This window comes from Callorhinchus milii, unplaced genomic scaffold (assembly GCF_018977255.1).
Source record: "Callorhinchus milii isolate IMCB2004 unplaced genomic scaffold, IMCB_Cmil_1.0 Scaffold11, whole genome shotgun sequence".
Lineage (NCBI taxonomy): Eukaryota > Metazoa > Chordata > Chondrichthyes > Chimaeriformes > Callorhinchidae > Callorhinchus > Callorhinchus milii.
Genome location: NW_024704752.1, coordinates 10,877,247 through 10,902,013, shown reverse-complemented (window position 1 = coordinate 10,902,013; position 24,767 = coordinate 10,877,247). Strand labels below are relative to the sequence as shown.

At 42.8% G+C, this 24,767-nt stretch overlaps 2 protein-coding genes across 4 annotated transcripts; one reads left to right on the top strand and one right to left on the bottom strand.

Annotated features, from left to right (window-relative positions):
- The first annotated feature begins 976 nt into the window (after nucleotides 1-976).
- On the top strand, nucleotides 977-10,840 carry scly (selenocysteine lyase). 3 transcript variants are annotated; one of them, XM_042338993.1, is made up of 13 exons: nucleotides 977-1,056; nucleotides 2,656-2,795; nucleotides 2,999-3,108; nucleotides 3,260-3,360; nucleotides 3,869-4,055; nucleotides 4,829-4,956; nucleotides 5,382-5,543; nucleotides 6,498-6,604; nucleotides 6,809-6,845; nucleotides 7,500-7,583; nucleotides 7,928-8,030; nucleotides 8,292-8,367; nucleotides 9,091-10,840. In XM_042338993.1, exons 2-13 carry the CDS (start codon nucleotides 2,755-2,757, stop codon nucleotides 9,257-9,259), a joined length of 1,305 nt encoding a protein of 434 aa, XP_042194927.1. In that variant the 5' UTR covers nucleotides 977-1,056; nucleotides 2,656-2,754; the 3' UTR covers nucleotides 9,260-10,840. The 3 variants fall into 3 exon arrangements, with proteins under 3 accessions (XP_042194927.1, XP_042194928.1, XP_007906340.1); XM_042338994.1 differs by having other exon boundaries at nucleotides 977-1,082; XM_007908149.2 differs by lacking the exon at nucleotides 977-1,056 and adding an exon at nucleotides 1,666-1,951.
- LOC103188322 (alanine--glyoxylate and serine--pyruvate aminotransferase) lies at nucleotides 10,841-20,554 on the bottom strand. Its single transcript, XM_007908308.2, has 11 exons — nucleotides 19,843-20,554; nucleotides 18,646-18,838; nucleotides 18,024-18,088; nucleotides 17,436-17,536; nucleotides 16,588-16,658; nucleotides 15,339-15,423; nucleotides 14,674-14,769; nucleotides 14,094-14,163; nucleotides 13,196-13,291; nucleotides 11,932-12,060; nucleotides 10,841-11,688 (listed from the first exon to the last, which is right to left on the bottom strand). Exons 1-11 carry the CDS (start codon nucleotides 20,152-20,154, stop codon nucleotides 11,581-11,583), a joined length of 1,326 nt encoding a protein of 441 aa, XP_007906499.2. The 5' UTR covers nucleotides 20,155-20,554; the 3' UTR covers nucleotides 10,841-11,580.
- Between the last annotated feature and the right edge of the window lie 4,213 nt (nucleotides 20,555-24,767).

The following is a 24,767-nucleotide window of genomic DNA, read 5'->3' as shown; positions in this document are numbered from 1 at the left end:
TATATCAAATGCAAGGATTATTATTATTATTATTATTATTATCATCACCCCCATCCTTGCCCAACTCCACTGACTTCCCATCACACAGAGGATACTGTTCAAGACCCTGGTCCTCACATTCAAAGCCCTCCACGGTCTTGCTCCCCCCTACCTCTCCGACCTCCTAACCCCCCCCCACCCCACCACCCTGTTCGCTCCCTCCGCTCAGAGGGCTCCGTCCTGCTTCACGTCACCTGCCTCGCTCGCCCCACTATCGGCTTCCGCCACGTCCGCCACTCTGCCCCCACCCTCCGGAACTCCATCCCGCAGTCCCTCCGCCTCGCCCCCCCACCCCCCCCCCTCGCCACCTCCAAGACCCGTCTCAAGACCCTCCTCTTCGACCGTGCTTTCGATCTCCCTGTTTCCCCCCCACCCCCACCCCGCCCTGCCCTCCCTCACCCCGACCCCCGGCTCGGGTCCCTAACTCTGTCTGTCCAGCGCCTTGGGACGTCCTTGGGATAAATACAATGTTGTTGTTGCGGTTATGACTGTATTGTGTTGCTCTCCTTCAAAGCAAAGAACTCGCGGAGTCCTGTGGCTCAGTGGTTAGAGCACTCGCTTTGCAAGTGAGAGACCTGAGTTCAATTCCAGGCAGAGAGCGAAACCTTGGGCAAGTTACCTTACTCCACACAGAGCCTAATAATAATCCCTCCAAAACCAAAAACAATAATAAATTGGTCATTTTCAATCCACGACTGTTTGTGGGACATTGCTGTGTGCAATTGGCTGCCGCGTTCGCCCACAAATATACAGTCAATTCACTTTACAGTGTGTTCTGTGAAGCGCTTTGGGATGTCCTCCACGACGTGAAAAGCGCTATATCAAATGCGAGGATTATTATTATTATTGTTGTTGTTGGTGGTGGTGGTGGTGGTGGTGTTGCAGTGGACCCTCCGGCGCCGCAGGGGGCGCTGTGCAGGGAGGGAGGCGGCGCCGGCAGCTCCGGGGGGAGAGGGGGGGGAGAGGGCGGATAACAGGAGCTGAGGATTGATCCGTTTTACCAACCGGGAGCTGAGGGTGAGGGGACAGGAGGGCGTCTGATGGTGACTGAGAGAGAGTGGGGGGGGGGGGGGGGCAGAGGCTGAGACATGTTCAAAGGGGCCCCAGTTGGTCTGAGGGGGGGGAGAGGGGGTGGGGGGGAGGAGGGGGGGGGAGGGAGGTGGAGGGGGGGAGGAGGGAGGTGGAGGAGGGGGAGGGGGTGGAGGGGAGGAGGAGGGGGGGGGTGGGGGGGAGGTGGAGGGGGGGAGGAGGAAGGTGGAGGGGGGGGAGGTGGAGGGGGGGGAGGTGGAGGGGGGGGAGGTGGGTGGGGGGGAGATGGCAGAGCCTGAGCACAACAGGAAGGGACACAGAGCAATGACACCAGGAGTAAAGCTGGTTTCCCTAATAAGGAGTGAAAGGTTGAGGGAGAGGGAGGGAGGGACGGAGGGAGGGAGGGAGGGGGAGAGAGGTCATTGGCCTCTCACTGCTACTGGTCATCACCTGCCCTGAACTCGACAACAACAACAAGATTGCCTTTATAGAGCGCCTTTCACGTCGGGAGGACGTCCCAAGGGGCCGGACAGTTGGGTCGGGACCCGGGCATTGGGGTGGGGGGGGAGATGGTCTGAGTGGGGGGAGGGAAGGGAGGGAGGGAGCGAGGAGGGGGGTAGAGAGTCGAGAGGGGAGCTGAAGGCAACGTTCAAGAGAAGTCTTCACTCGAAAGCTCACAGTTTTTTTTTTGTGGGGGGGGGGAGGGCACGTTTCCAGGCAAAAGCTTATCGCAGCGCTTTGGGACGTCCTCCCGACGTGAAAGGCGCTCCATAAATGTCATTTTGTGGTTGTTGTTGTTGTTGTCTTTCGCCCTGCGACCGAGCGCTGCGGGGGCTGTGTCACTCCGATCAAGTGTGTTTCAGCTTAACTCCACGTGGTGGTGGTTGGTTTTTCACGTGCACTTTTTTGCCCCTGTTTCGGTTGAGGGAAAGCGCGATTAATCAAACGCGCTACGATCTGCCGACTTCAGCGTTGAGATGCATTCAATATTGTGCGTTTTCCAGAGAACTTTAGTAATAATAATAATAATAATCCTTGCATTTGATATAGTGCCTCATCACGTCTTTGATAATAGTAGTTTATCACTTGCACAGATTGGGTGTATGACGAATGCTGTATGTGTGTTCGTGTCAAAGGTTTAATCTTGCGTGTGTGCTCTGTGTAGTTGGTTCAATGTGTTTTGAAGCAGCAGCTGCATTAATGAGAATTGAAAAGGGGGGAAACATCTCATAAAGATGTTTTGTTTGGTTTTGCGGTAATCTTGTCAGCGGGATTTCATGTTCAAACTAATCATAATCATGTCTTTTTGTTGTTTACGTTTGTTTAAAAATATTTTGACATTTGAAGAACAACAACAAGTTTCAGTGTTGGTTTAGACCAGGGTGGTCTGGTCCATTGCCAGGGGCAGTTAGTAGGCTTAGTTGATCCAGTATGACACAGTCAACAACAACAATTTGCATTTAGATCGCGCACCTCACGCAGGGTAATGCCCCAGAGCGCTTATGTCCGTCGGTCAAATGTTGTTGTTCCCATTGTTTGTTCCATCACCGTGTTCAGAAATGGATAATTTTATTTCTCTTTTAAAAGTTTTTCAGCTTTGTCGGTAATCTGGAAGACTGAGTAATAAAAAGGAATGCCACCACTATAGCAGCTGATCAGTGCCCAGCTTCTCACAGTGATCAGAACATGACAGAAAGAGATAGAAGAGATGGGTCCTTATGTAACCGGTGAGTGTAGGACGGAGGATCTCAGTTGGAATCAGTCGTACGTTCAAGTTCCAACTGAACACACATGTCCACGTTGGGTAGCCTGCCTATATATATATATATATAATAATAATTTAATGCTGTTAGAAACACGGCTGGTCTTCACACCTCCTCACAAAATTCAAAATGTTATTTCGCATTAAATTTTTTTGTATTTCAAACAGCATTTACATGGATTACAATGCCACCACGCCTCTGGACCCCGAGGTAATCCAGGCGGTTACAGAAGCCATGCATGAAGCATGGGGAAACCCCAGTAGCTCATATACTCCCGGTGAGTAGGATGCAAACTGAACGACTGAATAATTGACTGAATGGAATTTAGAAATTTAGTGAATTCAGGAATCAGAAGTCTCATTTGACTTTATAGATAGACTAATAGTGAACCCTGAAAGTGATTTTCTTGTGTGCCTCATCCAACCCAGGGAAGAAAGCAAAAGAGTTGATAAACTGGTCACGAGATAATATTGCGCAGCTGGTTGGAGGTCGATCAGAAGATATCATATTTACCTCTGGAGGAACTGAGGTGAGAATGTTTCAGAATCCCTCAGTTTGGTCTTATTAATGTAACATACATAGTGGTTATTACAATTAGCAAATCCTGCATTGCTACAGAGCAGTGCACTTCTGTCTGGAGGGATTTGTTTGAGTGTTTAGTTTCATTGTCTTTGAGTCATTAAACTAGGCACTGAGTGAATTGCTTGTGAGACCCTAGGACAGAACTGCTCTGTCGATAATTATCAATCTTACCCTGAGAAGCACAAGGAAACCAGTCCAGGAAATGTAAGTATCAGTACAGTCTTCTGAGTCTGCCTTAAAGGCATTCTTTATAATTCTGATTATAATCCTAGTTGATGCAGATCTAGAGGATTTGATGATGATGCTGAGTCCATAAAGTGAGAAATAGTTGCTTAGCCCTGAATGCCATGACTAGAGATTGAGCTTCCTAAAGTTATAAACACTGCTGGTCTTCACATTTCCTGCACTGAATGCAAGAAGTCTTCACTAAAGCTCACAGTTTTGCATGTTTCCAGGCAAACAATATAGTCTTTTACACTGCGATCAAGCACTTCTGGGACAGCCACCACAAGGCAGGGATGAACAGTGCTGCAGGAGGGCACGATGGGAATTCTCGAGTCTTCCCTCACATCATTACGTCAAATGTGGAGCACGACTCGGTGAGCCTGACTGCGGACAATCTGGTCAAGGAGGGAAAAGCACGTGAGAACTGATCTTTGCCTTTAGACTTGTGTTCTAAATGTGATATTATGCTAAGAAAAGTTTTGCTTCATGCCATTTGCTATTTAGTTTCGGTCTGCGGGGGGGGGGGAGAGGGGAAATTGCTAGACACAGTTTACTCTTTGAAGTTATATTTTAAGAAAATTCTGATGAGTTACAAGAACTTGGGATGAATAATGCCCTGTACTTGTTCCCTCCACAAAGAAACTCTCTCATCAGAGGATCTAACTTGAGTTTGAATTGCCCCATTATGTTTTCCCTCCATGGTGTTGATTGGTAGATTACTGCAAGCATCCATTAGTCTTTAGTAACAGTGGTTTTCCTGATATTTATTGACAATGGTGTCTTTCATTAATTACTGTGACACAACACTCTCAGGAGCTGTGAATTCTCTGCTCAGTGCTGAGATGTCTGAGTCTATCCACAAATAATAATATCAATGACTAATTTGTATCTGATAAATCTTGGCAGTTGGGAACTGGGAGAATTCCTTGCTCTTCTTCAAAATAGACCCGTCTGAACCATCAGCACATTGTTTGAACATCTGACCCAAAGGATGACACTTCTAGCAGTGTGGATTAAGAGATTTGGTGCGGGACTTGATTTTGCATCCTTCTGACCTAGAGGTTAGACTGCTGCCATTTAAGTCAAACTGACACACTAAGATCACCAGCACAAGGTCACTGTAGAGGGTGACTCTGATGTATTTCTTTAAGAGAAAGAATGTTGATTATATTTTCGCTGTTCCTTTTCAGAAGCTACATTTTTGCCAGTTTCAAAAGTAACTGGTTGCATTGAGGTGGATGATGTTATTGCCGCTGTTAGGCCCACCACTTGCCTTATATCTGTTATGCTCGCTAACAATGAGACTGGAATCTTGATGGTAAGAGTGACAGTTGTACTCATTTTCTTATCTTGCTCTCTTTTTGGGAACCAGGTAACCTGCAAAGTTGGTAGAAAACTGGAAGGAATTCACGCCAGACTGAATTTAACTTCCAATGCAGTACTCGTGCTCATACCTAATTTCCCCCCTTCAGCAAAGGTGTTCTGTTGAGTCACTGGATGGAACGTGTGAAATGCTATCCTATGAGGTAGAAAAAGGCTACAAGGAAATTCTCACCTCAAAGGGCAGATAATAATAATAATCCTTGCATTTGATATAGCGCCTTTTCACGCCTTCGAGACATCTCAAAGCGCTTCACAGAATATACTGTAAAGTGAATTGACTGATCCCCAGTTTACTGATCACAATTTATACAGAAATTGCACATGAAATGCCAATTAGCATCTGATATGTTTGAATTGCAGCCGGTTGCTGAGATTAGTCAGCAGGTGAAGACCCTAAATCAGAACAGAGACTCCGAACTGCCCAGAATCCTGCTGCACACGGACGCAGCCCAGGCCATTGGGAAGGTGCGGGTTGATGTACACGACCTTGGCGTGGATTACCTCACCATTGTAGGGCACAAGGTAACGGGGTTATTTGAGTCCAGTTCCCTGGTGTATCAACAACAAGAAGTTACATTTGTATAGCACCTTTCACTTCAGGAGGACGTCCCAAGGCGCTAGACAGTCAGGGAGCCGCACCCGAGCTGGTGGTTGGGGTCAGGAGGGGTGGAGAGTGAGGAGGGTAGGGGTAAGAGGGTGACCAAAGCCATGGTCAAAGAGGAGGGTCTTGTGATGGATCTTGAAGGAGGCAAGGGAGGGGGTGAGACGAAGGGACTGTGGGATGGAGTTCCAGATGGTGGAGGCAGAGAGGCTGAAGGGCCGCACCCCCAATGGTGGAATGGGCAAGGCAGAATTTGGACAATTTGGAATTTGGACAAAATTAGCACACTTTGGACCCTTGTGCTCTGCATTCATTGCATATGAGCTTGCAAACTGGTCAAATCCACCTGGCCTCTGAATGCAAAAGGGATGACTATCCTTACAATTTAGTAACTTGTTAAAGGGGAAGTTTTTTCCAATATGGTTCATTGGGTGTGAACTTTATGCATGAGTCTATGTGTTAACATTTGCCAGGTTATTCATTCTGGGAAGGAAGATATCACATCTGAGCCGTGCTCTGTTCTTGTCTGATGCACTGCTTGCTTTCTCACAGGGGGTGATCCCTCAATTACAAACATTAGCAGAAAACCTGGAAGATATTTTCCCTTCCTCTCGGGGTACAGTGAAGCAATTGTAATACATTCACCCCGGATGCCTCTGTACCACACCATAGGGTGGGTTCACCTGAATCACCAGAAGGAAATACACAAGCCGTCTGTAACAGTGTTCTAATAATGATCTCCCACTCTTAATATACATGGTACATAATAATCTAAAATTTATTAGAAATTTAATATGAAGAACTGAAGCTGGCATCACACTACCAAAATCTTCCTGTTAATTTCATAAGAGTATTTTTTTTTGCCCTCCTCACAGTTCTATGGCCCACGGATTGGAGCGCTGTACGTAAAACGACCAGGCACTAGCTCACCCTTGCACCCTATGTTCTTTGGAGGAGGCCAGGAAAGAAATTTCCGTCCAGGGTAAGTTCTGATCCTGAATGCTAATGTCTACACATTGCAGTCTAAGTTCACCTTAATAAAGGTATTGAAGAGACCACAGAACAATTTTATAACGACTTTGAAATTACTTATTAAAGGATATTGGTAAATATAGTGGCGTAGAAATTGCAATTTCCTTTTCGTAGATATATTTAGCCTCATTATTTGTGTCTCTTTAATTCCCAGTACAGAGAACACGCCAATGATTGCAGGACTTGGGAAGGTAAACAATACTTACTGTATCTGCCACCTACCACTGAAATTAAAGACGCTCATCTGCTGCCAGACATCAGTCTGTAGGATACTATTGAGATCACATGTATAGTTCTGGCAACCATAGTTACAGAAAGTTTACAGATGCAAGTCAGCTCTTTCTGCTCCATGCGGTGCATTCATTAATGTGGAGCTAAGCACCATTCTCTTTTGTTTGATAAGTTTCAATAAATTGCCTCTGTGGTTTAAACAATTTAGATGTCATTTTAACTTACACATTAAAGATGTGTAATCAAATTCTATTGTTAAAATTACAATTATTTATAACCCCAAATGTGCTTTTGCAGATGCATGGAGAGAACTGTTCATATTATAACAATCAAGAAGGAAACCTTTCAGAGAGAAGAAATTATATTAATAATTTATTAGGGATTATTAGCCCCAGAAAAGTGATTCGCCAATCGACTAACAACCGGGTTCCTACTTACTGCTAGGTAAACAGAGGCATGTGGAGTAAGGAAACTGGCCCAACGTTTCGCCCTATCAGGGAATCAAACCCAGGTCCTCTCACTTGCAAGGCAAGTGCTCTAACCACAAAGCTACAGGACTCCACAATCAAAGCAAAATGACTGGGACCAATAATTTTACTGCTCTCACCTCCTAGGCTGCTGAGCTGGTTGTCAGGAAACTTGAGGAATATTCAAGTCATATGCGGGAAGTGAAGGATTATCTAGAAGAGAAACTTCTGGTATGTGACAATGTTTAGAAGTAATATAATTTATTTTTCTCATCTTGGGTGAGCATTATCATGTCTGGATCAGACTTGGTTTTATATAGGGTTAATATTGTAAGTAAAAGCATCACAATATTGAAGGTTTCTAATGGAGATTATTTGCTTGTGCGAAGGTGCATTGTAAATTTATGCCAATGATGTTTGCTTCTTTGGTTTCTGATGGGAACAGTCTTGGTCCATCGCAGTTATACAGTATATTAAGGAGTGAATGGTTCATTAAGGATATTGTATATTACATGATGCTTAAAGTCTGCATTTGGAAGAGGTTTTATTGCTTTTTCTTCCTGTCATTCTTCTAGGCTACATTTGGAAAAGAGAAACTTAATTTCAACAGTCACTTCAAAGGCTCAGACAGGCTACCAAACACTTGCAACGTATCCATCCTGGGACCAAATCTGAAAGGTACCATTAAGATATAATGTGCAATTTTAACTTTTGTATAGTTCCTTAACCTTCAGAGAGGTAAGAAGCTGCTGCTCAAGCTTCACATTTCCAACTAGTGTGGCCTTTGCTAGTGGGAGGGGTGTATGTTGGGGCTGTGGGCAGGAGAATGGAGCAGTAATCTTAACATTTTCATGCTGTTCACCGAGAGACTTCCAAGAGGTTCCACAAAATCAATAAGACTTGCAATGCAGCCAAACTAACTATTTTGTTGTCCTGTAGGCCAAAAGGTGTTACTGAACTGTCAAAGACTTCTGGCAAGTGTGGGAGCTGCATGCCATTCTGATCAAGGTGACAGGTAAGACTTTCCTGGTCAGTATTATCTGTGAGAATACAAAACAACTGTCACATAATGGTTTCAAATTGTTACCTGACCAACCAAGTGGTTTATCTGAGATCTATTAGTGGAGGGTGAGCTTCACACAACTTTTGAAAGGTGGACCAGAGGATCTATGGAGTTCTCAAAGTAGACTCACTTGCTTTGTTTTTTGGTAAACTACCGGTGTATGTTGTACATCCTATTTTATTTTCTGCAGAGTTTGATTTCCGGTCTGAGCAAGTCACCGAACAAGAAATCTGAAGGCTCCCACTACGAACTATTGGCGCACGCACTTTTATGAGCTTTGACTGACAGTTTTAGGGGCTAAATCAAGTGCATAGAATTAATCACAGTCTCTGTAAATCAATATATTATGAACCACGTTGGTCCTTTCATATCAAATGCAAGGTTTATTTGTTATACTTCTTCCTTTCCCCAAGAAATGCTCAATAGAATGCAATATGATATGAAGACCATAGAAATATAATCAACAGAAACCAACTATTCAACGTCTAATAATGAAGCTGTGAATGCAATTCAATACGTAATGTTTTGTGTTTGTATTTGTGGGAAAGTAGTTTTGTAGAACTTCACTTCAAATGATGAAACAATTGTATTTAGGGCAGGTTGGGTGAAGGGGAAGTTTTTGATGGGCAAAATAGCTTTTTCGAGGTCAATACTTTTTTAAGTCTTGTTTTCCAGGCCTTCACGTATCTTACTGACCTGCGGCATTCCTCATGCGGTAGCAATCAACGCACTTCGGATAAGTGTCGGACGTACAACATCAAAAGCAGATGTAGACATCGTTGTTGAAGACCTGAAGCAAGCGGTTAATGAACTGGAGGGGTTCACTGCTCAGGCTGGGCAGTAGGACAGTCTCCAAAATGTTTTGCGGTGAGATTGATCACTGCCAAGAGAAATTCATAGATGCACAAAGGAAGAAAAAGGACTCGCTGACAACATTTAAAAGGAGTTTTGCAGGCAGCCCAGTGACACAATACATAGAACCATAGAAATTTACAGCACAAAAGGAGGCCATTCAGCCTTCACAGATTAATGTGCTGGCATTAGGGGGTCACTGAGTGGTGAATTCCCATGGGATGAGCTACATCAACTCTGTTAGACTGTTAGGTTGCAGTTGGTCGGTATTTTCCCCTGAAAATAGGAAAGAGACTGGAATAACATTTCACCATGCCCAGCTCGTCAGTATCTTGGAAAAAGGTCTGGAAGTAGGTCGGCTGCCCACCCTTTCAGGAGAGGCGATTATAGGTCTCCAGCAAGGGCCCGAAACAAAGCGGACTGCAATTATTTGCAAAAAAAAACTTTCATGTTACTTGCAGGTGTTTCCTTGTTGTTTTGGGGGGAATCACTCCAGTCTTTTTTCCGAGCTTGATTTAAACCTAAAATAGTGACTTGCAGCCCGCTAGGGCGAGTCGCTGACCGCCTCCACCAGTCTTAATAATCAACCCTCGGTTCCCAGTGAAATGCAGTGAAATGTTACCTACTGTAAACAGAAACACTCCCTTCAGCCTCGCAAGAAGCAGTGACTTCCCAGATGCAATCTGATTAGTCAATGACTAACTGTTGGATACATATGGAGACTTTGCTGGATTCCATTATTCTATCCACACATTTAATTTAATCTGCCACCTTGTATCTCCCATCTGGGTTTCTCTTATTTATCAGCAATTGATCCCTTTGATTTGACACCAGACAGTAATTCTCAGGTTTCTACTGTTCTACATTTAAACCAACTTGCTTGTGGATATATTGGGTTTTTACTCTTGCACACAATAGATGCCACACAATCATCTGCCCTCCAGGATTTAAGCAATCCTACTGAATTAAGTTTTTTTAAAAGTTCCTTATTGCCTTTTATTCAGGTTGTTTTTGTTTAACTCTATACCTCCTAATATAAAGGGAAGAACATTCATGGAACTCTCTTAGAAATAGCTATTTTGTTTGCTAGCTGTAAAATGTGTCTCTTAAATGCCCATGTTCACTCGTACATATATTCTTTTTGAATGACTCTGCCCGGATGCACTCAACCCTGTTGCCATTCAAATAAATGGACCAAATAAGACCAGCAAAGTAAATTTAGCATTCAATGTTGATTTGTTTTTGGATTATATATTCACTGACCCATTTCAGCACAGCAAAAACAACTTTCATTTTTCATTTATATAGCACCTTTTACATAAAGCCTAACAGAAAATAAACTGTTCATAGAGTTATCTAATGCTCCTGCATTTGATACAGAAAAACTACATCATGGGCTGGTTGTGACTGTGGTGTCGATCTTTGGTGTGTGTAAGCCACAGCTGTCTGAAAACTATTGCAACCAATCAAAGGTAATTATTTTTGATGCCTCTCAAATGGACAGAAAGTCTGAGGAAGAGGGAATCGGGTAAGTGAAAGTGGATTTTGAAAAAATTAAATGAAAACAAAATAATTTGACTTAACTGTTTATTCAGTAAATATCCAGCACTAGATTCTTAATACATTAGATTATTCATACTATACATAATTGTAATTAATATCTTGAGAGCTGCCACGTTCCACAAATCACAGTATCTAAAAGTTACACTAGACATTCTTTGGGAGCCCTGATGTCTCTCTTCCCCCCCATTGTCAGATGAGCGACTGATTATCAGGAGCGTTAGGGCCTCGTTGATACACCTCAATTTATTGTGGAAAACATTTTATCTTATTGTGTAAGGCCTAGGTCCAGACTTTTACCATCCTCCCCCCCAAAAAACTGGCATCTAAACTATGTTGAAGGTAACAACACTAATCTAGCAGAACATAAGGCAAAATAACTAATCTCCAAACCTAAAATGGTTCATTTTTTTTTAATTTAAGAAAAAAGGTATCATGATCAACAGTTAGTATAAGATCAATTCAATAGGAACAGATTAACCATCCACCACCTTCCTTCCCGAAAGTAAAATTTGTTGCAATTAATAGAAAAAAGATCTGATGTAATATCTGTCCAAAAGACTGGCCTATGTGATGCTAGGCATTCTAACAGTTATCTAAACTGGACGACTGGTCCTTTAGGCACTATGGTCATTGCTGGGGGTTTGCCGCACTTGGAAGCTGGTTTCTGCTATCAGAGTAAAACATGTAATCTGATTGTAATGTTCAGTTATTTGGACAGTATCGATGCTATCAGTGTCCGGTGTCATTGCTTCAGTGTTTGCTTTTTTTGCAGTGCTCAAGGGCATCCTTCAAAGCTCGGATCACCAGGTCCGCATTGGCTTTAGTACAGTTGATTCCCATTAATCCAATCCGCAAAACCTAGAAAACAAGGAGCAAGTACATTTGTAGGCCTTGAAACAGATGTGACCAATGTAAAGCCCCTTCAGGAAACCGAGACAATCGTTTCCTTTACATAGAAGCACAATTATACTAGAAGTACAGATCAGATCACTGACATAGATATTGGCATTTGCCATGCTTTCAACAGAACTGATACCTTAAACCATGCATAGTTTAGTTTGTGTATATTCCAAAGGGAGCAAACCAAACCTTCTCACATACCATGCCAATTGTAGGGCCCAATCCACCAGTAATCTCAATCTGGTAATTCTTCATAATAAAGTTAGTGATGTCTTTCCACTCATATCCTTCTGGCACAGCAATAGTTGTAACTGTAGGGAGTCTCATGCTCTGAAAATTAAAAGGACAAACAAATTCAGCTAAACTTTGTCTTCCATTATAATAATCCTTGCATTACAATACAATAATCTTGTAATACAGTATGTAGAAATGTTGAGATTCAAAATAAGTAACGAGAGTTTAATCACAACATAGATACAGTATTAAATTGTTTACTCTTGATTGCAATTTCCTTATAATATTTTTTTCGCTATCTTAAAAAAAGTTGCAGTCAGAATCTCAATAAAACTTGGAACCAGTACACATTTTACAGTGCATGTATACTTGTTTTTTGCTGACACACAGCACTTTGTACCAATGAATAGAATTCCCTTTTCAGAGTTTTCACATGCTGAAACACTCAGAGCAGCAGTAGAAACACTCAGTTTAATATCCTGTCACCAGCTTGGTGTGAAGCCTGATGAACTTCCATTTCGATCACGCCTACGGCAACCTCGCTCGACTCCGACACTGTCTCATACCACAGGCTGCCGAAACCTTCATACACTCCTTCATTACATCGAGGCTCGACTGCAAACTCACTGCTTGTCGGCCACCCCAACTCCTCCTTCCACTGCTGCAGATCATCCAGAACTCTGCAGCCCGTGTCCTCTCCCGCACCGGGCTCTGCGACCCTATCATCCCAATCCTTGCCCAACTCCTCCCTCCTCGCTCGCCCCACTATCGGCGGGCGGGCCTTCCGCTACTCTGCATCCACACTCTGGAACTCCATCCCACAGTCCCTCCATCTTGTCCCCTTCCTCGCCACCTTCAAGACCCACCTCAAGACCCTCCTCTTTGACTGTGCTTTCAATCTCCCTGCTTCCCCCCCTCCCCCACCACGACCCTCAGCTTGGATCCGTAACTCTGTCCAGCGCCTTGGGACGTCCTCCCGACGTGAAAGGCATAATACAAATGTAATTTTGTTGTTGTTGAAGTCATACTGTGGACTGGCACCATACTAGCTGCTCTCTCAGTGCAATACTGTTCATTCCTGAGGTTTGGGCAGCCAGGAACAAGAGAGAAGTTAGTTAGAATTGGTGGGAGTTGGAATGGGGTTTAATTATCATGGGAGTGAATTCAATAGACCTCTAGTTCTTTCTCCACTCTTAATTTTCGATATATACATATATATTATATTTCTTACCTTGTCCTTTACAAAGAGTTTTAATCCCAAATCCTCCAGCCCTTTATGCAAGTACTCAGCATTCTCCTGGTGAAGCTTCCAATAATTCTCAAGCCCCTGCGAGGAGACAGCAAAATTATGTTACTCATTTTATCAGACAACGGCAAATAATAACGGAAATATCTCATCAATGTTTTTTCTCTTTTTTCTAAAGCCCATACAAGTGTGTTTTTAACCCTCCCTATGTAATAACCTTTGATATTTTATCAGCGTATATTGCAGCAATGCTCTGTGATTGATATTGCATAGGGTTGGGTCGCGAATGGTTTCCATTTTTGAAAATTATGGATAAAAAGTTCCCACACACACACACACACACACACAGACTGCTCTAAGCAATCCTACATGTGCGTGAGAACCAGGTGTCAGCACCTGATGTTAGTGCCAAACTGCAGCAGGTCCCCATTATGTCATACCCACTGTAACGGGACAGTGGAGTGGGTCAGTATGCTGCTCTTACCTCTCGCCTTCCAATCGAGCCAGTTTAATAGAGGCAAGTTCTTCACTCAGCTCAAATAGCTCTACAGAAAATGAATGTGGGGCAGTCTCCGAACAATCTTCATAATACAGCACTAAATTAGCACTTTCAGCTCAGACTGCACTAAGAATAGGAGCTGGTTTGGGATGTACAATAAGGTTGTATAAGGCTAAGCTTGAAGCACGTTAGTAGAGGGAACTCTGTAAATAGATATCACTGTATGTAGCGTTGGACAGCTCAATGGAACAGTGCAAAAGACTCTGCACTCAACTTAGGCTATATTTGACTTGGAAGTGCTTCATGTGGACAACGGGTGCAAAAGTGGAAAAATATGTTGATATCTGTCACGACACAGAGTCAAAATTAATTGATAATACTCACTTGTTCAGCAAGAATTGCAAGCGCTTCTCTCAGTGCAAAAAGGCACGTGATCGGGCTTGTGTGGTGGTACCTGTAAAATTAATCAAGAGTAATAGATTAATTTGGGGATCATTAAGTTTTCATCCCAATTGGCTCACTAAACTCACAACCTAACTAGAAACAGGAGCTCTGTAGAGGAAGTTTACTTGTATTGCCTCCTGTTGCAGATAAGTTGGAACCATTTCCTCATTTTTTTTTATCAGCCATGCAAGCATTATAAAAACGATTTCACTGTAGGTCAAACACTCTCATCTTTGGAGCTAGTCGTCTTTTTATTACCGCCCAAATCAGGAGCTGAATCAAGCTCTATTGCCTCTCTCTTCAGGTCACCTATAAGGTTAGCCACTCTTCCAGGAACAACAACAACTTGCATTTATATAACGCCCTTCATGCAGGGTAGCACCTTGGAGCACTTAAATTCATCACCCATTACTCTCCCATTCTTCTTCTGACTGGATCTGACAAATGTCAAACATGTGGGTTCAATCAGCCTTTTTCTCAAAGGAATTTACTGTAGTGAAGAAATGGTTCTGTTTCTTACTTTCTTGGGCTTTCATCATAGCCCCACAGGTTGGAAAGCCAGCCCATGTCAAGGTACAGGGACGTGGGCTTTGTCTTCCGGTTAAATATCTTTTGGCTGCAAAACAAATGCAAAGCATATTTCAGAATTAGCTTGTGGAAACTGAACTGTAATCGAAAAAGATAAACTTGGCACAAAATTCTTTAGTCAAGCTCAACATTTTTCTGTTATAATTTTATGAATTTAAAAAAAGAAAGCCACTGACTTTGTTCAGTGAGCTCCCTGGGTCAGATCATTACGCAGGAATGTTGATGTTTTGTGGGAGATTATTAAACCGTGATGATAACCCCATCAATTCATCAAATATCAGTAGGTAAAGAACAACATTAATATAACTGATCCTGGATAATCCTCATTATACCACATTCCCTTATCCCATGAGCCTGATATTATCCTGAAAAGTATTCCCAATGCACAGGTTGACTTTATTTTGTGAACTATTTGGGGTCAGTTTTGAAAGTTTTTGCACCTATGGTAGAACTGAGTATTCTTTGAACATTACCAACAACTACTTGAAAACAAGCCTGCTCTAGGTAATCCATGAGGGTTGCTGTGGCAGGGAGGACACTGATTATGGAAAACCTTTAGTATCACTTGACGAACAAAGGAAAAGAAAAATGACTTGCCAGGCTCTTTCATTGAAGGAGATGGGTGCAGTTCCAGGAGGACAGTTGAGAACCTTTTGTGATCCTGAATAAAGGATGTCGATCTCTGAATGGAGAAGAATAGTCACATCAATCTTGCCCAGCAGAGGGAGACCTCAGCAGATAATAATAACAATAATCCTTGCATTTGATACAGCACTTTATCACGCCTTCAAGGTGTCTCAAAGCGCTTCACAGAATATACTGTGAAGTGAATTGACTGTATATTTTGTGGGCGAAATGTGGCAGCCAATTATGCACAGCAGTGTCCCACAGACAGTCATGGATTGAGTGACCAATTTATTACTATTATTATTTTTTTAAGGATTTATTAACCCCAGAAAAGAGTTCCACCAATCGACTAAAAGCTGGGTTCCTTCTTACTGCTAGTTAAACTGAGATGTGTGGAGTAAGGAAACTTGCCCAATGCCCAAGGAATCAACCCAGGTCTCTTGCTTGTGAGGCAAGTGCTCTAACCACTGAGGATTGTTGGCTAAGACACCAAAAGAGTCCCAGGATCATAGAATCCCAAAATTATACAGCACAGGAGGCCATTTGGCCCAGCGTGCCCGTGCTGGCACTTGAGTTATCCAAATGAGTTATTCAAATGAATCCTATTCCCCCGCTCTCTCCCCATCACCAAGCAAATTTGTCCTGCCCAAATATCTATGCACTTCTCTCTTGAAAGTTGTTATCGAATCTGCTTCCCTTCTCATTCCACCCAGCTAGTTCTTAACACTTCAGAGCAAGTCCTCTAACAATGAGCATCACAATATTATCGGTCTCACAACATAAGTTAAGCTCAACCAGAAGCATTACCCTATCTGTGTTTGGAAAATTGTTGCATTGTCTTTCTTCCCTCATCATTACTGTTGCAGCCTTTAGAAAGTTATTAAGAGGAGAAAAAGAGTGTTTTCTCTTCCACAATCTTTCACTTGTAAAAACAATTGGCCATGTGTTTATACATGTATGTTTGCTATTTTCTTTTCAAACTCTTCATGATCACTTTCTCTCTGTGATCTTGCTCTTGATGTGCATACACTGTATTCACCTACAGTTACTAAATTTCCTGTAAAATCCTGTGAAGCACTTTGAATATCTTGATGATAGACTATTATATCAAATGAGAGGATGATTATAGATCAGCTTCTGAAGCAGGACTCCGGTAACTGAAAGAGCTAAATAAACTTACTGGCGTATTCTTAACTTTGGTGTCAGATGGAGTACATACCTTGATTATCCATGAAGAGAGGTGCCCCACCCAGCGAGGCAACAGAGTCAACCAGCAGTAAACAGTTATGACTGGAAGGGAAATTGAAGAGCATTATAGGTGAGTTTTTAAAAGTGTGGTTTTAAGAATTCTTGTGACTTAATTAGTACAAGGTTATGAAATTATAAAATCATGAAAAGCACTGAATATGATCTGAAGCCAGAGGAGAACTCTGTCCAGATTCCTAAATCATCAATGAGCAGGCAAACATTACAGCAGAAATACAGGTTCTGGTAAATGTCTCCAAATGACCAAGCCTTGTTAAGCAGTCCCAAATCAGGTGCAGCATGACCCAGTGAAGAATGATGTTTATGCTGTACTGCTTCATCAAACAGTTCCAAATCATGTTCAATATAAGTTTGTTCCAGTATAAAGACTCCAAGGCAGCACCCCAACACCAAGGGTTTATAATTATACCAATGTTATACTTAGGTTTTCTACACCAGCCATTCCTTTGGCCTCCTGGTGAGGTTGTTACCTTATTTTCAGTTGTGATCAACCAGCAGCAGTTTGGTGCTGCAGATATGTTCACTCCAGGAAACGAATAAGAACAATTACAATTCTAGTCAATTCATAAGGACTTGCAGCTGCAAAAAGAAGAGACTTGTGTCCCAGCAATTAGGACTGCATTCAAACTGGTCCTCGTGCTGAAAGGGCACTGTGCTAATGCTTGCTATCAAGTCTCCTTTCTCAGTGTCCCTCTGCTGGTTCACTCTGTTTTTAAAGGGATTTGTTCAGAACTTTCAGGTTAAGGGCTTAGAATGATTACATCGAGCCTTCAGTGAACTTTGTAATTGGAATACACTCACCTTTTGCACAGAGATCCGATTCCATCCAAATTCTGGACCACACCTGTTGAAGACTCCCCATGCGTGATGAAGAACAGGACAGGCTTGTGTTGTACTAGTGCCTAGAAAATCAAACAAATGGATGGGGTGAGAAACAAACAAAAAAATCTCTTCTATTATTTGGCTGACCAGTTTAAAATTGATTGGGAATGGATTAAGGCAGATCTGACCAGTGTTCACACTGACAACCAAATTTCACTGACAAAATTATTTTACTTGACACAGGCCACTCTTGATCAGCTGCTGGAAAATCTACAGAGAAGGAACCCGTTAATCCACACAACTATGATGGCTCTTTCCAATCCTACTCTGCATCATTTAAACAAGTTAGTAAAATTATCTCATTCGCAGCATGTGTCTCAAGATATTAGCAATGTTTTTTCTTCCTTCTCCTCTAAGTCAACGCCTTATCATGCCTTATTCCTACAGAATGCAGTTCCAAGACACAAGTTTTCTGGAGCTAAACAACCCACAGGAACTTTTGTACTCGGAACATTGCTACAATTGCATCTTATACTCGCTCAGAGACAGTCACACACGCAGACAAACCTTCTCAATGTCTTGCAGGGAAAAACTTTCTCCTGGGGTTTTTACAAGTTTTTGGACTTTTGCACCTAAAATATAAACACAAAAAGAGAACAGTCACTTTTAAACCCTCTTGGCAGCTCACCAAAATATACACACAATTCACTTTACAGTATATTGTGGAAAGTGCTTTGAGATGTCTCGAAGATGTGATCAAGCACTGTATCAAATGCAAGGATTAGTATTATTATCATTCACCAAAGATCTATTTATTACAACACATACAGCTAATATGTAGGTGTTCTGTAGGTTATATACTTGCAGCCAGGTGAACTTTTCCAATGTTTTAAAATATATTCAAAGTGTAAAATGTGATTTGCTGAGACAGACAAAATCCACATGCTGAACAGAGGTTACTGTTAAGGCAGAGAGAGAATCATGGTTGTTCCACTATTGTGTACCTCCTTGTGGGAAGTTCCAGAATAATGGTGGTTAAACCTGAAAATAGGACTTCATCCCTCTTTGTGCAAGGATGGCATGTGCACAGGAGTCATGGTGAGAAAATTATGGGGTTTTCTTAATTATTGAGGTGAAAGGAAAAGAGAGATTAATCAAAGCTATCCAGAAAGTGAGTCGCTATTCGTACCGATTCGTTCACCAATGTCTGCAGCTCTCTCGCCCCAGACACCATTCATTGCGATTAGCACCGCCTCTCCTGGTTCCAGTACATTTACTAGAGCAGCTTCCATGGCTGCATGCCCAGAGCCACTGATTGCCAGCGTTAAGTTGTTTGTGGTCTGAAAGGCATATTGTATTCCAGCCTTTATCTGATCCATAATCTAAACAAAAAAAATGAGAAAAAAAGGGTTTTTACATTCGCTGGAAACATTACAGTACCCGAGTAAACCTACTTTCTTTCTGAACCTGACATTGGTTGAGTTAATGATCTTATTCGGCTTTGCTTTTACATAGTTATGCACATTTGCAGTTCATTAAATTACCTTTTACCGCTGTTGAGATGTAATACAATTCCTAATATTTTCTCATTTGCAATACTAGGGAAATAATGCATTTGAATCAGGCCTTCTTGTTAATGGCGTGAACTCTTCGAGGAGCCTAACACCTGACCCCAGGGCAACTCAATGTGTGTTTTTAAGGACAAGTTGTTATCATTGAGGTAGAATCAATATTAAGATGACTAGGTGATGAAACACAGTGTAACTGACCCTGAATGTTGAGCAGATATTAAACAAACATTGGAAAAATGTAAGACTGGCAGATTTAATTAAATATACTCTCTTATTGGAGGGCCATTAGTCAGATTATAGGAGAAATAAATTGTGAGCTAGATGTTTAATACTGTGTTGAATTGAACACACAAACATACAGTATTTGCCCATTAGTGAAGGCAATATGGAGGCATATGGAGGCAACAATCAGCATACCCATGCAAAAGGAGGGAGCCAATAAAAGGGGAATGGTTATCAATGAAGTACCTGATAAATGGTCTTCATTTACTGGATAACAATAACCCTCTTAACTAAGTTAAGCTTTAGGTTCGAAGGATCCATTAGGACTTTACAGAACAATGCAAATTAAAAGGTAACTTTATCTTTAACGGTCACCCTGTGGTTACATCAAAACTGTCTATTCACCTCCCCCTTTATGAGCAGTGAGAGATTATGATGCCTTCTTGCAGATTTCTGAACTGTTACAAACACATAAATGAAACCCAGCTTATCTATATCCTTTAGGATCTGAAAAATATTAAGAAATCATCTCTTTGGAAAGAAAAAAACGACAGAAAAGTAGAAATGAACATTCAAAGGTACACATTGCTCACCTGAAACATCTCCGGGTGCATATGTCCAATTATTTGTCTTCCGCCTGCCTCCTGGACTCTGGAGGAAATGTTGGAGGGACCTGGCCCCAGCAGCAGTCTTTTGGGGACAGAGAGTGGCTGCTGGAGGGACTTTGGGGGGGGCACTGTGAACCCTGTTTGTACTGACATACTGCGGCTGAAGAACTTGCACCAGGAGGCCAAGTGCACTAGAGAAGCAGAACTGCGATCGACCAGCACCAAAGGACCATAGCTGGGACGCACGGCCAGGGTCAGCCGTGCCAGGATGCCAGTGCGCAACACAGTGCTCGTCATACTTTAAACTCTACAAAGCAGCCCAGTCACTGATCACACGTTCAATCAGCGCTTCGATTCTTCTTGTTTGGAGAAAGGTCTACGACCCACCAAGCGTTGATAAGCACGTTTTGAACCTTCTGACACCACCAAACAAAGTTTCAGAAGATGAACCTTCATGCAGTCCTCAGTTTCACTTGTGACTCTACTCACTGAGAAAGAAGCCTGAGCTGGTTATAAATGTGTTGGGTTGGAGGTGCAGCAGATGTGGTCTTCCAAAAAAAAAGGGTCCACTGCCTCATCAATAAATAACGAGATTTACAGACAAAAAAACTCATTAATGGTTAATCTAATTTTCTTCTTGAAATCAGTTATTTATTATTAACCAGTGAATTACAGAGGCTTTGTGGAAGGCACATTCAGAATGATACATCTACTGTGTGCATTGTTGTTGTAAAGTCAAGAATTGGTTAATCTGTCAGAGCTACTTGTGTTTTTTTATTGAATAACCTAAGTGATAAGTTGCATGTTGTCCTGTTGGTTGAGCGGTTGGGTGTTTGTTTGCTTGTCATGTCGGTCATTAACTGGTAGAAAGAGGGTGGTGAGTGGGAGGCTGCAAGAAAGTAGCCACTGAGCACACAAAAATAAAATAAATGGATTAGAGCCAAGCATTCAGCGATAATATCGTCAGTCCCACGACACAATGGTACAAACGAGATTAAATGTTGAACTCGTACTTTATCACTAAAGTATGTGTACATTTCAACTTGAAAATTCAGCTGGGCATTTACACATATTTGTCCCTGCTGATGGGGTTTCAGTCCCTTTGAAGTATATCTGGCAAAGCTTTTGTTACGTTATTTAAACACGTGCCATGATAATGCAATTATTTTTGTTCCTTGAATGTAACATCATCATTCTGTTTTCAATATTTTGTATTGGAACCTGAGTCTGCAAACTGTTCACTTTAGATCACAGTATATTCTGTGAAGCGCTTTGAGACGTCTAGAACACTTGAAAAGCACTGTATCAAATGCAAGTATTTTCCCACAAATTACATCTCAAATTCCTGGAAATATTTATTCACTTGTAATGTGGGAGAAGTAAGGATTCTAACAATGGCCGAAGGTTAAAATTGTCTAATACACCTCTCCAACCTATAGCTCAATGGTTAGAGCACTCGTCTTGCAAGTGAGACACCTGGATTCAATTCCAGGCAGAGGGCGAAACCTTGGGCAAGTTTCCTTACTCCACACGCCTAATAATAATCCCTCCAAAATAAAACGATAATAAATTGGTCATTTTCAATCCACAACTGTTTGTGGGACACTGCTGTGCGCAATTGGCTGTCACGTTACTCCCACAGATATACAGTCAATTCACTTTACAGCATATTCTGTGAAGCGCTTTGAGAAGTCTAGAAGAAGTGAAAAAGCGCTATATCAAATGCAAGGGTTATTATGATCATTGTCATTATTATTTCCCGGGCATAGCTTTTACTGATTGCTATAAATAACAAATGTTTTCCTTTCTGTTTATAAGGACGTTTTCCATTTGCAGGACACAGTGAAAAGATCACTATTTTTAATGATCAGTGTTAATTGAGCTCAATGGCTGGGATTTCACTGAGTCTGAAGACTACATTTATAAGGTATTGAAGAAAATACTGAGTGATCAATCAATATGTGACAAATATTTGTGACCATTTTTGAAGAATGACTGACCTGGAGGACAAGGGAAACTCAGTAAATATTAGATATGGATTTTAGCAAAATTGTTGATGTAGTGTAAAGAACCGGTCGGTTTACCAAGTTCACTTTACAGTATATTCTGTGAAGAGCTTTGAGACATCTTGAAGATGTGATAAGGCGCTGTATCAAATGCAAAGATTATTATTATTATCTTCAGAGGGGTGGGTACGCCAGGCCTCTCCAAGAATAAAAATGTCCAGGATTCTGTAGCAGAATTGAAGATGTAGCCAACTCCGCAAATCAAAATCCCAACAATAAGCTGATTCTGAATGGATAAGTTATGTATTATATAGTTACTCTATAATAGAAAGAATTTCGTGATTTTTTTTGAGTTTTGGGAGCAGCCAGGTGAAGTCAAAATGGTCTTTTCCCGTTCTATGTATTCTTATATTTTTATATTTCAGCCACTACACCCTAAAACTCTGGAACTCTCACTCTCAATCCCTCCACCTTGCCCCCTCCCTCCCCACATTCAAATCCCACCTAAAGGCCTTCCTCTTTGATGGTTCTTATGGTAACCTACCTCCTCCCTTTCCCCCTGGCTCAGTGACAGACTCCACCACTGTGAAGTCCTCCAGAACGCCATCCCACGTGAAGGGTGCTATGTAAATGCAATTTGTTGTTATATTTTTATGCTCTACAGCTCCTATTATTCTTGTTCTGTCTGCACATTGTGATTAATATATGCAAGTTAACATTTCCTAATTAACTTCATCCTCCATACTTATTTGAAAAAGATATGTGACATGGTTGGAAAACATTAGTTGATAAATGGTTGTCATGATGAAGTGTGCTTTCGGAACTCACACTGTGGTAAACACACTGTAGCTCAAGGTTGTGGACTGAATTGCAACATATGACATCGCTCCAACAGTTATTTGATAGCTAATCTCCAAGAATTACCACATATCATTATACTGTCAAAAACTGTCCATTATTAATTTCTTCCAAGACCAGCATAATTATATTTTCCACCCTCCAATTCAATAAATTGATTCATTAACATTTGATAAAGTTTGACTTTGATGTTACCGCCCACATCTGGTACACAAAGTTTAGAATGCTCTTCACCTACCAACACTTGGCAATTAAATTGCATCTGAACTACAGTATAATTGTGTAGACAACTTCTAATGATTGCTTTCAATGTTTAGAGGAGTTGAGGCTTCAAAAAAACCTGGCACCACTTGTAACTTTATAACCTTATATAGTAGCTCAAAGGGAAACCTGTTTCTTACTTTTAGACTCAGGACTCATATTCCAGTGTGGAGTGTGTCCAATATAATAATAAATAATAATCCTTGCATTTGATATAGCGCTTTTCACGTCGGAGGACGTCCCAAAGCGCTTCACAGAACACACTGTAAAGTGAATTGACTGTATATTTGTGGGCGAATGCGGCAGCCAATTGCGCACAGCAATGTCCCACAAACAGTCGTAGATTGAAAATGACCAATTTTTTTTTTATTATTGTTTTTGGTTTTGGAGGGATTATTATTAGGCTCTGTGTGGAGTAAGGAAACTTGCCCAAGGTTTCGCCCTCTGCCTGGAATTGAACTCAGGTCTCTCACTTGCAAAGCGAGTGCTCTAACCACTGTCCTGTAGCTGTAGTCCTAGATAGTCATGGTCAACATTCCCATCGGGAACTATGAACCGGATACTGGTTCTGAGACTTCCCTAATAGTGGTGCTCAACTCTTCCTACATTCCTAGTAGGAACTGTGTTCCGATGAGAAATGTGTCTTTGATATTGCTTCCCAGTGTCCTAGTAGCAGTCATGAAAACTCCCAGTGTGCTTCTGATGCTGGTAATTGGTGCACGCAGTGATGTGGGCGGTGGGGGTCTATGTCATTACGTTTCCTGGAGAAACGTGTCCCTGATATTGGATGGTAACAGTCACAGTCGCTTTGATCTCGACGCTGTGATAAGGCGTTCTATCAAATGTGAAGTATTGTTATAAGTGAGCACTCGTGCCGAGACCTCCAAAACAAAATCAGCCTGTTTTGGAACATGTGTGTGTGTGTGTGGGGGGGGCAGTGTGTGTGTGGGGGGTGTGGAGGGTGGGGGGTGTGGGGGGGAGAGGTGTGTGGGGGTGGGGGAGATGTGTGGGGGCAGTGGGGTGTGGGGATGGGGGGGGAGGTGTGTGGGTAGGGGGCAGGAATGGGGGCGGTGGGGCGTGGGGGGGTTAGGGGGGAGGTGTGGTGTGGGTGTGGGTGTGGTGTGTGTGTGGGGGGGTGTGTGTGGGGTGTGGTGTGGGTGTGTGTGTGGGTGTGTGTGTGTGGGTGTGTGTAGGGGGTGTGGGTGTGTGTGGGGTGTGTGTGTGTGGGGGGGGTGTGGGTGGTGGAGGTGTGGGTGTGTGTGGGTGTGTGTGGTGGGGGTGGTGTGTGTGGGGGGTGTGGGTGGTGTGTGTGTGTGTGGGGGGTGTGGGTGTGGAGGTGTGGGTGTGTGTGGGGGGTGTGGGGGGTGTGTGTGTGGGGGGTGGTGTGTGGGTGTGTGTGTGGGTGTGTGTGGGTGGGTGTGTGGGGGGTGTGTGTGGTGTGTGTGTGTGAGGGGGGTGTGTGTGTGGGGGGTGTGTGGGGTGTGTGGGTGGGGTGTGTGGGGGGGGGGTGTGTGTGTGGGGGGGTGTGGTGTGTGGGTGGTGTGGGTGTGGAGGTGTGGGTGGGGTGGTGTGGTGTGTGTGGGGTGTGTGAGGTGTGTGGGTGGTGTGGGGTGTGGAGGTGTGGGTGGTGGGGGGTGTGGGTGTGATGGAGGTGGAGGTGTGGAGGCGCTTTACGTTTGGATCAGAAGCTCTTTGTTTTTGTGAATGAGAATTCGAGGCAGAGAGAGACGCTGTGGAGACGCGTCCAGATAACGCGGTGACGTCGGCGGTGACGCGAGGCCGCAC

Excerpts from the sequence above, each read along its gene's own strand:
- LOC103188322 (XM_007908308.2), bottom strand. The coding sequence starts at position 20,154 with ATGACGAGCACTGTGTTGCGCACTGGCATCCTGGCACGGCTGACCCTG. Across the intron at positions 17,537-18,023 it reads CCCTGCAAGACATTGAGAAG|GCACTAGTACAACACAAGCC; the intron begins GTTTGTCTGCGT and ends TTGATTTTCTAG. Across the intron at positions 14,164-14,673 it reads TATGATGAAAGCCCAAGAAA|GTACCACCACACAAGCCCGA; the intron begins GTAAGAAACAGA and ends TTAATTTTACAG.
- scly (XM_042338993.1), top strand. The coding sequence starts at position 2,755 with ATGACAGAAAGAGATAGAAGAGATGGGTCCTTATGTAACCG. Across the intron at positions 7,584-7,927 it reads ATCTAGAAGAGAAACTTCTG|GCTACATTTGGAAAAGAGAA; the intron begins GTATGTGACAAT and ends TCATTCTTCTAG. Across the intron at positions 8,368-9,090 it reads CATTCTGATCAAGGTGACAG|GCCTTCACGTATCTTACTGA; the intron begins GTAAGACTTTCC and ends CTTGTTTTCCAG.